The sequence below is a fragment of the Cydia strobilella genome, chromosome Z (genome assembly GCF_947568885.1).
Source record: "Cydia strobilella chromosome Z, ilCydStro3.1, whole genome shotgun sequence".
In the NCBI taxonomy this organism is placed as follows: domain Eukaryota; kingdom Metazoa; phylum Arthropoda; class Insecta; order Lepidoptera; family Tortricidae; genus Cydia; species Cydia strobilella.
In genome coordinates this window covers 3,760,367-3,775,221 of record NC_086068.1, presented here as the reverse complement: position 1 = coordinate 3,775,221, position 14,855 = coordinate 3,760,367, and the positions used below count along the sequence as shown (strand labels likewise).

The 14,855-nt window shown below is 36.9% G+C and overlaps 1 protein-coding gene and 1 long non-coding RNA gene across 2 annotated transcripts in view; one reads left to right on the top strand and one right to left on the bottom strand.

The window, feature by feature from the left end:
- Positions 1 to 14,855, top strand: part of LOC134754578 (anion exchange protein 3) — a 146,933-nt gene that overhangs the window by 92,197 nt on the left and 39,881 nt on the right. The window contains exons 2-3 of the mRNA XM_063690895.1: positions 12,684 to 12,828; positions 13,223 to 13,308. Of these exons, the coding sequence (XP_063546965.1) occupies positions 12,684 to 12,828; positions 13,223 to 13,308 (231 nt within the window). The remainder of the gene's footprint in view (positions 1 to 12,683; positions 12,829 to 13,222; positions 13,309 to 14,855) is intronic.
- LOC134754589 (uncharacterized) lies at positions 13,786 to 14,213 on the bottom strand. Its single transcript, XR_010128940.1, has 3 exons — positions 14,085 to 14,213; positions 13,941 to 14,004; positions 13,786 to 13,846 (listed from the first exon to the last, which is right to left on the bottom strand). It is a non-coding gene; the product is annotated as an uncharacterized LOC134754589 (long non-coding RNA).

Sequence of the window (14,855 nt, the reverse complement as noted above, 5' to 3'; positions counted from 1 at the left end):
ACAATACATAGAAAACAACCATGAATCAAACAAATATAACAAACGGAACAAAAATCTGTGTCATCACACAAATAAATGCCCTTACCGGGATTCGAGCCCGGGACCATCGGCTTCATAGGTAGGATCCCTACCCATTAGGCCAGACCGGTCGTCAAACTACTATGATATGATACAAGTGACAGTGACAAAAGTGACGTTTTTGGTTGAATGTCACTTTGACACTGACAGATCAGTATCATATCGGAGACATATCTAATGATTAAAACTCGAGTTGGCCCGTTTACTTGGCACGTTTGTGTGATGAGCACAGATATTTGTTCCTGAGTCATGGGTGTTTTCTATGTATTTATATATTATATATATCGTTGTCTGAGTACCCATAACACAAGCCTAATCGGGCTTACCGCGGGACTTAGTCAATCTGTGTAAGAATGTCCTATAACATTTATTATTTATTTATTTATTTATTTATTTATTTATTTATTTATTTATTTATTTATTTATTTATTTATTACTTGCCGTATGAATGCATATTGAATTTTATGACGTAATCCAGTAAATGAGCAATCTTTCATGGTAGATTGGTCATTAAAAGAACACAAAATATAAATAAAATAAAATAAAAAAATGTAAGACATGAAAAAACTTTGAATTCGAATAAAAATTCAATAATATGAAAAATTGGTATCATCGATTCCCTGCATTTAAATAAAGGTTAATCGCTGGGTTAACTTAAAAACTTAAATGAAGGGTACACGGAAAGAACATGTCTAGTCACTTTTTTTGCAAAATGAGGTTTTAATCTCAGAATGTAGAGCCCTTAATAAACTATGAATGAATGAATGAACGAATGAATGAATGAATGAATGAATTAATTAATGAATGAATGAATGGTTTATTTGCATATGAATATTGGGTTACATATGTAGGTGTTGGGTATAATATTTTGAGTTTGTTTCACCAAGATTCTACCTATACAGGTGTACATGCACTGTATATTGGCTTGATTCGCTACTAACAGTAGTAGAATTTCGCCAAATCACAGAAAATTAATATTACTACTTAATTATAATAATTATCTTACAACATACTTCAATTTATACCTATAAATTTATACAATGTCAAGTTATAAAGTTACGCCATTTCGAATAAAAAAGTCAAAGTAATTACAAAATTAGAAAGAATGTCATACATATATATAAGCTTAAGAATTAACATTAGAAATTAACATTAGGATTCAAATTTGTGATTAAGAAAGTCATCAATACTATAAAAACAACAACTATTAGTTACAACTTCTGTTACCGCTGCAATTATAAACATCTTTTTTTGTCTCACTTTAAAAACACCTATACACGAAAATAATATGGTAAATTACCTACATCGTTCCTTTCAAACCGCGATAACTCAAAATGTTGTCAAAGTGACTAGACATGTTCTTTCCGTGTACCCTTCAAATGCAATATATAATAGTCCCAATAGCAATTTTCTTGTTTTCAGGGTTCCGTACCCAGAGTGTAAAAACGGGACCCTATTACTAAGACTCCGCTGCCCGTCTGTCTGGCACCAGGCTGTATCTCAATGTACCGTGATAGCTAGACAATTGAAATTTTCACAGATGATGTATTTCTGTTACCGCTATAACAACAAATACTAAAAAGTACGGAACCCTCGGTGCGCGAGTTTGACTCGCACTTAGCCGGTTTTTTTTCCTTCGTGCTTTAATTTTAAATTATTCCTGATCTTGGTATTGCTTTAATGCAATGAGGGCTACCACGTTTAATTTCGCCGCTAGGGGCGATAGTGTAGATGGAGTAGTCTTTCAAAATGTCAAATCGATAGAAGTTTGGGGGGTTTCAAGAATTTTCTCTCCTTATTCATAATTGTGGTCTCATATGTAATTCATAATCTTTGTCCATGTTTGATTAATCATGGTTAACAATAGATATACCTAAATAAATGTTAGTGTTTTAAAAAAGTGCCAAATAAAATATATGCAAAATTAAACAGGTTTAAAAAATGACGCATTTAGACGTTAAAATAACTTTGTGTATATTAGAACGTATTAATTTTATAAAAATAAGCATAGAAGAATTTTAAGATCTGTTTTTCTGGACCTACATCTACAGTGGCGCCAACTGGTGAGCACAAAAACGGTAGCCCTCATTACCGGTATACCTATGAGTAGATAATTGATTCTTATAACAAACCGAATCGATTGATACCATTAATACCTACTAGTAAATCCCCAGTAGCATTTATACGTCATTATGACGTCAGTGACGTCATTATGACGTAATAATGCCGACATTATGACGTCGCTGACGTCATTTTGCTACCTGGGAAGGGACGATTTTTAATGAGTTGTATACCTTTAGAAACTAAGATTGTATGTCTACCTTATATAGTACCTTCTCGGCAAATATCCGCATTACCTATATTTATTTATTTATTTAATCTTTATTGCACAAAATAAATACTTATCGTACGAAAGGTGGACTTAATGCCAAAAGCATTCTCTATCAGTCAACCTTAGGGCAAAGCAGAGAGATTGTGGGCGGTGCTAGTACTACTAACAAAATTATTAGGTTTATTTTTAATTTTTATAGGGATAATTAATTTTTTAAATTTTTAAATTTAAATATATAGTTACATATTTACTTTATTTTAAAATAATTATAGCTTTTTTGGTAAAATAATAAAAATAATTGAAATTAATATTATTATAATAATTATTTTATATTAATGATAATTAAGCTTTTTGATTGAAAGTCATATATAATAAATATATGATATTAATTAATTTCCCCATCAATAAATATAATTTAAGTATGTCCTACCAAATCTTCCTCTGATTGACGGAAACGTAAATAAACGAAAATTTACATATATTGTTTTGTTCCAAATTGGAATTTCATTTTAATTCCGCCCATAGGAACTTTTCAAACTAACCAAATTTAATCAAAATATCACAAAAACAAAACTAGTTACGACAAAATAAGAATCAAGTAGCCCAGTTAACACGTTCGCTGACGGTAAGTGACGTCATGTGTCATAGACCAAAGGAAACAAAAAAACAACGCGAACGCAGCATTCGTGTCCGCGAATTTGTTTTATTTACAGGAAACAATAAGATCAGAGTTACAAGTAAACCGGTGTTTCGATATAAATGAATGAATGTTCTTCGTGAATGATGGCTGTAGTAGTCAGTTGCTGCGGGCTCGCCACGCTGACTGAGCGTTTTGTTTACGTACACGCGGTTCTTAAAACTTACGTAAATTACGTTCGAAAGTATGTTAAAAGAACATTTGAAATTGATACGTACATTTGTACGCAGTGTTTTTTTTTTTTTAACCGGATAGAAAATAGTTTTTAAATAATGACATTTTTTTAAATGTGAAACATGGATATTAACTAATCTAACCACTTTGTACAAGTGAATATTTACTAGTAGGTACGACAATTCATTTCTGCCGTATGTTATTTCTTTCAAATCAGGTATATAGGTACGAGAGTTGAAATATTTCTCTGGGATAGTTACGTTTTAAAAAAAAAGCCGGCCATGTGCGAGTCGGACTCGCGTTCCAAGGGTTCCGTACATTGCACAATTTTTAATAATGTACCTATTTTTTAAGTGAAACGTGAGGTGTGTGTGTTTGTTTTTGTATAATTATAATCAATTGTTATTTTCCACTTGACGATCATAATATAAATTCGTATAGATTAGTAAAAAAATAATTTATATTGTAATTTAATATTATGAAATAAATAAATCTAAATCTAAATCTGTCTTTAAAAATCCATAGGGGTCCGAAAAAGCCCGACTCACGCTTGACTGCACATTTCCAATAGGTTTTCCTGGTTTTTATGTTTAAAAATACGCGACGACGCAGAAATAGCAAAATGACGATTATGAAGATTATCATCGGTTTATTAGATTCGACATTAAACGTTTATTAATAACGTCAAAAGTATCTCGAAATAGCAATATGTATTACGAGAATAAACATTTTGTAATGTATCAACTCGTAGCCGCCTACGGCGTAGCACTTCTTGTCTTATACGTTTGACCCCAATGTCTGTCTGTGACCGATTTCAATGCAGTTTTTTTTACGTGAAATCGAGTTTTCTTGCGGTGGTTCCTAGTTAGATAAAAATCGATCCAGCAGTTTAAAGAGTACCTATCCACTCTTCCAGAATGTTGTAACGATTTTTTGGCATAAAATGGTTTAAAATCTTATGCTTAGCGCAGGGGTTTTTTTATTTTATTTTATAGTTATAATCATTTATGAATAACATCAATCACTACACCTTATAAAATAAAGTCCCCGGCCGCGTCTCTTTGTATGATTGTATGTATGGCTCGCGTATGTATGAAACCCGTGCGAAGCCGGGGCGGGTCGCTAGTACAGAATAAACGGTAAACACTACGCGCGAGCATAAATTAAGTAGCCAGTACGCGTTGAATAACTAAATTATTCATTCGCTATTGTCGATTGTTCGATTATGGCGTTTTTGTGATATCGATATTCAACGGTGACAGCACTGACAGCACAACTGTGCGGGTATTTAGCATGATTAGACTCCTACGAGTACGTCCCAGTCGTTTTTGCATTTTTAAATTTGGAATCTTCTTTTATTCAATTAAAGTTCAAAATTCGATTTGATTTTGTACTTTTAAAAGGACATCGGGGCTTAGGAGGTTAGTCCGTCTTACCTTACACTTGGTATTCTGGAAGAACTACGTTACGTTTTGCTGAGATTTTAAGGGTCAAGCTCGGTTCTCCATACAAACGTAGTTCCGCTCTCATTTTAAAACGACTAGCTAGATTGCTCTGAAACTTTGTACTTACAATAGGATAAGGTATATCTATGTCTGTTATTAGTTTATGTAGCTTAAGATATCATAGTTAAAAAATACAGCGAATTTAAGTTTTTCACACAAAACTTGTTTTTGCTCTATTTCTTTTGTTTTATAAACTGGAGCTATATAAACTAATTTCAAACCTAGATATACCTCATGTCATTGTATGTGCAAAATTTTATTACAATCCAATACGTAGTTTTAAAATGGGAGCGGAACTACGTTTGTATTGTAAGGTGGAAATCGGCTGAGCTTGCCGAGGACTTATTCGCGCAGTTATTTTATGCGATAAACCATACCCCCCCCCCTTATCTCCGAAGTTAACCAACGAAAAATTATGAAATTTTTACATAATAATAACATAATCATCAATATTACAGTAAAATATAATTACACTTCTATCTAGAAAACTTTTTTTTTAATTATCAAAAACATTTACTAAATTAATTTGCAATTTAAAGCCCCTTTGCGGGTATTTATTATAATTGAAATTTCTTCGAGATTACACTATAAACACCTTCTTGCAAAGTAATCAAAAATTGTTGAAATTGGTTCACATGATAAAGAATTAAATAAAACATAAAATAAATTATCCCTGAAAAACCAACATACATACAGGTCGCGCAAATTAGTTAGCCAATTTGCCGATAGATGGTGCTGTACACAATTATGCTTAGCCATTACAATTGTGCTTCTGGTCAAGTCTTTCGTCATTAGAGTTACATGAAAAATCGATTTTTAGGGTCCCGTAGCCAAATGGCAAAAAACGGAACCCTTATAGAGTCGTCATGTCTGTCTGTCTGTCTGTCCGTCCGTCCGTATGTCACAGCCACTTTTCTCTGAAACTATAAGAACTATATTGTTGAAACTTGGTAAGTAGATGTATTCTGTGAACCGCATTAAGATTTTCACACAAAAATAGAAAAAAAAAACAATAAATTTTTACTTGGAACAGTTGGAACTGAAACTCAAAAATTGTTTTTTCATCACACCCATACGTGTGGGGTATCTATGGATAGGCGAATAGTTTGCGCGAGAGACACTTCCAAAGTCGTAAAGTGTGTGTGTCCCCCCCCTGTAACTTCTAAAATAAGAGAATGATAAAACTGAAAAAAATATATGACATTACCATGCAAACTTCCACCGAAAATTGGTTTGAACGAGATCTAGTAAGTAGTTTTTTTTTTTTATTATGTAATGTACGGAACCCTCGGTGCGCGAGTCCCACTTGCACTTGGCCGGTTTTTTTCTTTGCTAGAGAGTCTAAAACACAAAAACAGTGTTCTAAAAGTAGATTCACCCAATTGCGCACAACGGTTTTTGGGGGGGTCGATTAAATTTATCGGCGCCGATTTTGCGGTCGTATGGCTTTAAGCCGTCTCACCCTTACTGCCGTATTCGAAAAATGCTTATAAGATGTCAGTGCGATACGATATCTATCTGTCGGTGTCAAAAGTGGCGTTTTTGGTTAAACAAATATCCTCCGAAGGATGCGCGTTTAAATCACCTAGTTTATAAATATTTTCAATACTACTGTCCTGCACTAACGCATACAACTCACCCAAACATTGTGTATACAAAGGCAAATTGTCCAACTGGTCCGTCGGCATATACACACACATTATCAAGATTTCACTCTGACCAGACGTTTCCGCTCTTATTCGATCACTACAACACTTGAAGGGTACACGGAAAGAACATATCTAGTTACTTTTTTTCGAAAATGAGATTTTAATCTCAAAATATAGAGCCCTCAATGAACTATTAGTTACAACTTCTGTTACCGCTGCAATTATAAATATAACTCCTTTTTTTCTCACTTTAAAATCACTACTACATGAAAATAATATGGTTAATTACCTACATCGTTCCTTTCAAACATCGATAACTCAAAATGTTGTCACAGTGACTAGACATGTTCTTTCCGTGTACCCTTCACTTAACCACCGACACGTACCGGAGTATAGTTAACGCTATCTCTACTGAGCTCGTTCACTTTCTCGTGTTTTATGTTTATTTTTGTACAATAAGGAGTTTTACTACTACTACTACTTACCTGTACTAACATTGGCATTCTGTTAAACAAAAGCCATTATTTCTTTTGTGTGAGCGCGTAGTCTTTGTGCCTGAGGCTCACACACAATGGCCACGCGCTCAGGCACAAAGGCCACGCGCTCACATAAAAGAAAGAATGCCATTGTTAGTGCAGGTAAGTGAACGAGCTCAGTCGAGATAGCGTTAACTATACACTTCTTCGCCACAATAACTCAACACCACCATGAGGACGACCGCGAAGAATACCCGACGATTGCTGATTTACCCGTATAGTTAAAGTTTTTGTCAATGCTGCCAAAAAACGCCAGGTCCTGAGGCATCAGCCAAGTCTCTTGTAGTGCTACAACGTCCGCAGCCTTACACAAAGACTGTACGCAACTTACGCTTTGCTTAATGTTTTTACAGTTGTAACTTATTATATATTATTTTTCCCCTCACTAGCTCGGAAAGCCGTCTTTTATCCTTTAAAATAAGCGGGGAAAAACGCATTTTATCCACTAGTGGGGAAAGTAATTTGACCTTGGATGGAGCGTGTTTAAGTAGCTTTTGACAGATAACAAAACGTAAAACGCTCATAATAATGGTTTGTTCGATATTAATTATCATTAAATAAATGGTTTGAGTATTTGATAAAAATAACCAAATTTAGCTTTATATAATTATTTTAAGTCATAAACCTTAAAATTCCATAAAAATCTTTGTTCTTTTATAATGATGTTGATCATAATTCTGAACGCACGAGTTAGTCGATGCAATTTTAAAACGCATCATTGACATTTCATACGTCAGAAATGTCAACATTGTCAACAAAAATTTTACTTAAAAACTTCTTACGTAAAAGTACAGAATTTCCAGAGTTTTTTGTTATAATATCGTAAAAAAATGAGTGATTCCAGTTGATGAAGATGATTTAACGCCTGTGGATGTTGCACTTTCCTCGCTATAGTGAGTGGAAAAGTTTTGTGTTACACACGGGTGCAAATGTATTTTACTCCTCGTGTGTTAAAACACTCGCTACGCTCAGGATTCTATTTTAAAACCACTCGCTTCGCTCGTGGTTCAACTATAGGATCCTTTCGCTTGCTCGTGTTTCAATTCCACACTCGCGGGTAAAATACAACTTTGCACCCTTGTATAACAAATAACTATTCCACCTCACTTGTTGTTGACGAATTCATTTATAAGCCTGCATTTATAAGTCCTTATATTTATACTTATGATACGTTAAACTGGGTCGCGTTGTCACTTCCCGCTCGGCCGTTTATCCTGCTTCGCTTTAAAATCTTGTAAGCGCCTAACTATAAAGGGGCCCACTGACTATCAGTCCGCCGAACGATATCGGCCTGTCAGTTAGAACAAAATTTGACAGTTACGAACAACTGACAGACCGATATCGTCCGGCGGACTGATACCTAGTCAGTGGACCCCACAGCGAGTTATCCATAAAGGTGTCCAGCATGGAGACTATATAAAGGAGCCAAATCTAATTAGGCGGCGCCACCATACACCTAAATACTACCAAAACCAACCTACGTAATTTGGTCGGGTTATTTGTTACCTTATATGGTTCATGTTATACTCATGTCCCAGAGCCTAACTAGCGCCACCGGAGAGATTAGGAACTATTATTTAAAGCTGAAAGCGGTCACTTTTGCAACAATTCTGCCATAAGAGATTGCGATCCTTTCTATACCATCCATAGTGTCCAGTTTTTCACTTAACACGTACATTTTATATGACTGGTAATCTCTTAGTTTACGTGTTTATTTTAAACATCAACACCCTCTCGTTAGTCTTTTCGTGAGTCGAGCACGTCTTTAACCACTTCGTCATTATAAACATTAAACACAAACAAAGGTACTCGCACGTTCGCCGCTTTAAACTTCATATTCCCAACGGGTTTTCCTTCACAGCCTAACCCCTTCTCAATCTTTTTCTTTGTGCTGTTTTCCATTCTCCATCCATTTCCAGACCTTTTCACTAGTTGCCATTTCCGCAAAAGATATTTTTTTCGATGCAGTCGGTAAGTAATTACCTCATAAACTTTTGTAGAAACCGTCTCATTTGAAAAGGTTGCACAGTTGTCTTTCATAGGATTTTGCACCTTAAGACCTAGTACAGTTGGTTTTTGTTTACGTTGGGGCGTGGACGGTGGCGAGATTGATTAATTTCCTAACTCATTTGAGTTGAATGCGACGGTGACCGCCTCGCTTCCTGTCCCTTGCGTTACAAAGAGGGCGAAAGCTGTCTGATTGGATCTGCCGGCTCGATAGTTAATTATGAACTAAGATGAGTCAATATCGTTATTGCAAAAATTAACGGACATTACCGATTTACTACTTTCATTATGGTTTAAAAAACTTATTTTTATTTGGACAATCTTATTTGGTCTATTTTGCGTAGCGCGGCGTTGTGTCCTGAACTTTGTCGGAAAGCAAGAGGGTTGATATGGGGCTTTAGCCGTATGCAAGTGTCAAAGGTTTAAAATACAGGCTGATTTAGAAGACGTGAGCAGGATCAACACTGCGCCTTTTATAAATTACAAGCAACTGTTTCGTATCAGCATTAGTGAGATTAACCTTAATTTTTTAGTCGCGTTGAAAAAAAGTTATTACTAGACATATTGACAGGGATATGGACCGTGATTACCTTTTGTATTGTTATTGAGCTCCCAATATTTCGACGCAGACATTTGGGGAATGTTCCCGAGGAACTGTTTGATCTGGTGCCATCGTCTCGTTTCTATCACCGCACCTCCCGCCAAAGGAGCAAAGCTCATTCTCACTTCTTAGACACATGGCATACCAAGAATAAGCGGGCATCTCGCTTGTTTCTTCCCAGAACGTGCAGAATGTGGAATGAGTTGCCTCCTGAGGTATTTTTTTTGTGCTACGATATGGGATTCTTCAGGAAGCGGGTATTTAGGGTTCTCAAGGGTCGGCAATGCTTAATTGGCTCCTGTGATGTTGCTTATGTCCATGGGCAACGATGACTGCTTCCCATCAGGCGGCTCGTCTGCTCGTTTGCTGACTATCACATAAAGAAAACATGCATCTTGTAGTTACATGCATGTAACTGCGTCGAAATATCGGTAGCTCAAAAACAGCACCTAACTTTGACACGACCCTATCTTAGATTCATGTTAATATATTTTTGGAACGTTGGCCTGTGAATTCGACTGTTTTTTGTATACTACGTCGGTGGCAAACAAGCATACGGCCCGCCTGATGTTAAGCAGTCTCCGTAGCCTATGTACGCCTGCAACTCCAGAGGAGTTACATGCGCGTTGCCGACCCTAACACTCCTCTCCCTCGTTAAGCTCTGGTAACCTTACTCACCGGCAGGAACAACACAATGAGTAGGGTCTAGTGTTATTTGGCTGCAGTTTTCTGTAAGGTGAAGGTACTTCCCTAGTTGGACTCTGCTCTAGCCATTACCTCTCTTTTGGACGTAGTTTAAGGACATACCCGGTTCCAACTACAACTACATAAGTTGTTTTATTGCGGTACATTAAAACTTTTTAAAAGTATACCTCACACTAACTTTTACAAAAGCATGTCTATCCATACTATCCATCCATACTAATATTATAAATGCGAAAGTCTGTCTGTCTGTCTGTCTGTCTGTATGTGTGTTCCCTCTTCACGCTTAAACCGCTGAATCGATTTAGATGAAATTTGGCATACAGATAGTTTGAGTCCCTGAGAAGGACATAGGATAGTTTTTATCCCGAAAATCATCCCTTAAGAAAGTAAAAAGCGGGGTGGAATTGAGATAATTAATGAATTGTCTGCTAATTTGTGTGCATAATATGCTCAAATTGAATAATTGCTATAAGACTTTCTCCAGGCGCTATTCTTACTCTAGGCGGGGTTACTAAGTCCACGCAGACGAAGTCGCGGGCAAAAGCTAGTCTGATATGAACCGACAAGTGTAAAGGATACAAGAACTAGGTCAGACAAAAGGTTTTTAAAATGTCAACAACAGAACACTGAAGTAAGTGGTTAATTATACTTATCAAAGACAGAATAGACGAAGTTAACCTACTTATAAGTGCTTTGATAGAATATAATATTAGATACCTACTGCAGCTTTTACTTTGATTTTTCGACGAGTTGACAGCAATCAAAATTTCACAAACACTGGGTTAATAGCTCTTTTGCTGACATATTATTTTCTTACCATAAAAGTCCATAACATTTGCTGTGCTAATAAGAGCTCTATTTCGGTGTCAAGGCGATGTTTTTCAGATTTGGAAGAAATTAGCCATTTCAATAGCTGGACAGTACTGAAGAATAGCAAATAATGACATAGCTTGTATTTTTGATTGGAAAATAACATGGCTTTCAATGGGCGACGTCATTTCCTTGAGGAGTTGCTTAAGTTTAAATCACTTTTATAAATAGGTTGTTGAACTGATTAATGGATTACACTTAGCTACTGTATAATACAGATACGGAAACTAAATTATTTAGAGGAACGAATAAAATCAATTAGATAAACAAAAACGGGAATACCCGTTGCCGATAAATACGAATAGATTATTAAGGAGATCCCTAATTTTTGAATAACATCTTTATTGAAAAAATGATACAGAGGTTATAGTAACAATAAAGATTGAAAAAAATAAAATTATGGCTACCTACTTATAAAATAAAACTACTAAAACTAAACCTAACTAGAAAAAATATAACGTTCCCGCGTATCGCGATGGCAAGCCTTTGCGCGAGAAAGCTGCCTGCACTGCGCGATGGTCCCCAGTTGCTTCCCTCAGCCGCTTCCCGAGAATCCCGAGCTCACGCGCATCGCTCACCCCTGCCCCACGGACCTTGTGTCTCGACACCAAAAGCTACGAATTTGTAGTTGATGCCGAGACAGCCTAATTTTTGATTAAAGTTGGGGTCATAGTTTTCGTCTCACGTATGTCAGTTAAGAGTCCGGTCGACCGCAATTTCTAGAATCGTAATCCTAGGCTTGATTTCCTCTTACGCTGTCATCGGTCGCTGACGTCGGTCGAGCGTACGAATTAATACAATGTTCTATGGGCCCCCGCACAGCGACGCTGACGTCCGCGGCAGATTTTTCTTCCGACGCTACGCTCGACCGACTTCAGCGTAGGAGGAAATCAGGCCTTAGGGAGCGCAGAATTCCGGCAGACGGGTGTAGTATTCCGACGGTTCCGGGGCAACCTGCCGAATGCTACTTCGAAATAGACAACGCAACGGAGCCACGCCGGTGTGTTGTTGAAATGGAATAGTGTTGTGTGTTTTTATTTTAAGTAGATATAGTTATAAATATTCTATGTAAAATTGTTATTGTTTAATTAGGAATAAAACCGTACGATATAATAATGACTTTTTTGATACTTTAAGTTGTACAGTGACGTAATTTTTCTCCTATTAGGACCGATAGCGGTCACATATTTGAGTAAAACTAACACAAATCGGCAGAGATAGTTGTGTTTTGGGTCAAATCACAACTATCTAAAATAGAACCATTCCCCATTATTCAATTGAATTGAAACTGTACATATATAATGTAAGTTGAGTGACAATGCAATATTATGGTACAGTCGAGCTGATCTGATGATGGAAACAGGAGATGGCCATGGGAACTCTGTGATAAAACAACGCAATCTAATTGTGTTCGGGCTCTTTTAAATTGTCTCGACGAGTATCAGTTGCCGGTTGAAAGAAAAATACAGTCCGCGGTTGTACCTATCAAAAATCAAAGTTTTGACAAAAAACTCATTTTGTGTGTGCAGGCGGAAGGGGAGGAGATTCACCTGGACGAGGAGATGGACCGAGTGGTGTGGGGGGAGACGAGGGCGGAGCCGCTGGACTCGACGCGGTACCGCGCGTCGACGGAGCCGCGCCGCGACAGCGCGGCCCCGGTTCCCCCCGATTACGGTAAGTGAGGGGTACACCGGGACTTGTGGGGGGCTGACGCTGGACGCTAGGCAGCCCCGGTTCCGAGTACAGTAAGTAGCTGCACCTGGACGACGGACCTACGACGATGACGCCTCGGTTCCCTCCTAGTACGGTGGGTAAAAAAGGACCTAGAATAATTTAATGCACCAGTTCTTCAATAATGGTCGTGATGTAGTGCTGAGAGATCGATGTTAGCACCCGGTGGTGATCGTCGACGTCACCATCCTACGTGACATGTGCTACACCATGCCATTGAAGGTATTAGGCACGAAATTTCAACGTAACATTCACACTTCGGGGCAAAAAAAGGGGGGTTCCACGCACGCTCCCTTTGCCTATTGGAGAGAATATCTAACTAGAGTTGTTGTTCCAGAATCAACCCGAGAAGGTTTGGGCTGGAGCAGCTCGGGGACCTCGCCGGCGGAGCCGTCCCGGACCTCAACCATGTCGCCGAATCAGGTTAGTAAACTCGAGTCGAGTGGGGTATCATTTTAGAGAATTAGAAATCATATTTAGTTAAAAACTGAAATAAATGACATATACTAAGAAAAAGTGACGAAGAAAAGAAAAGAAAAGAAAGAATGAAAGAGAGAAAGTGAGAAAGAGTGGTGAGTGAAGGCGATAGCAGAGGACGCTGGTTCGATTCCAGCCTGGGGCACTGGAGGCCTTGGTCACTTTTTCTTAGTATATGACATTTATTTCAGTTTATAATTTATATAGTAGTGTTCTACTTAAAATAAAAATAAATTAAAGTATTTTCTGTAAATAATTTAATTTGTTCTAATACTTCTAACAGTATATTTAGTTGTTTTTGAATTTTGAATGACTATGAATGATATATAACGATTTTAAGTTCTTTTTTAATATTTTTCAAACTGTCAGGTTTTCTTTACTATGTAAATTTGTTTGTTCTATGCCTTCCAGGGCATCGTAGAATAGAATAGAAGAAATTTATTCAGAAAACGCTTAAATTTAGGTATTACATGAGACAACAGACCTGCTAGCATGTGTTGCGTGCTCGCGCGCGACTCCACACATCTAGCGCGACTTCAACTATGGACTCGCGCGGGAGAACGCAACTGATGCTAGACAGAACTAATTTATTATTAAGCGTCACTGAAAAGGTCTTCACTCAGCTTAATGTCAAGATACCACCTAATACTACGTACCTGATACCTATAGAAGTGTACTACGTAGGCGATCTCGTTGCGAACGTTCGCGAGTCGTTCGCTTACGTAAGGATCTTGACGCTGGTCTTCCGTGGAAACCCTTTTCAGAGAGCGCAACTACACGCTAAAGTACAAATTCTATATAAGTACAAAAGTTTCGAGTAAATTTAATAAGGCTATAATTATTACTCAATTAAAAACCACAATAACAAACTACGGTACCTAAACAGTCATTAATCCGTCATACAAGGTGAAATAAATTATATTATGGGACGCGTTCGTTCTAGTAGGGATGGCACAGAAGTATACCAAATATTTATATTTTTTTGTAAGTTTAAAATGTGTTTTTTAAATTTACATTTAAATGAACCAATAGGGATGATGACACATGTTGAATTTTATAACAAAATCTAACATAGATAATAAATGACCAATTTATCACAATAATGTAGATAAAAAAAAATGAAAATAATACAAAAATACAGGACTTCAAAGTTTCAAAATTTAAGTAAAAATTTTAACTTCCAATAACGAAAAAAGTAAGTAAGGGTACCATTCGATTCCTTACATTTTATCCAAAAAAAGATCACATAAACGCAATATTTCACCGACAAAAACGCAATTTTCTTGTTTTGTCCATACATTCAAAATGGGCTCTCAGTGACCTGACGTCACGTTCACTTATAGTTTTGTTTGGAGCGTTTCGCGAGTGAAGTACAACTGTCGGACTTTGACTTTCATTTCTGACTTTTGTGTTGCTTTAATGCAATGGGTCCCATATAAACATTCGATCCTAAAAATAAACTTGATCAATTGATACCATTAATGAGAATTTGT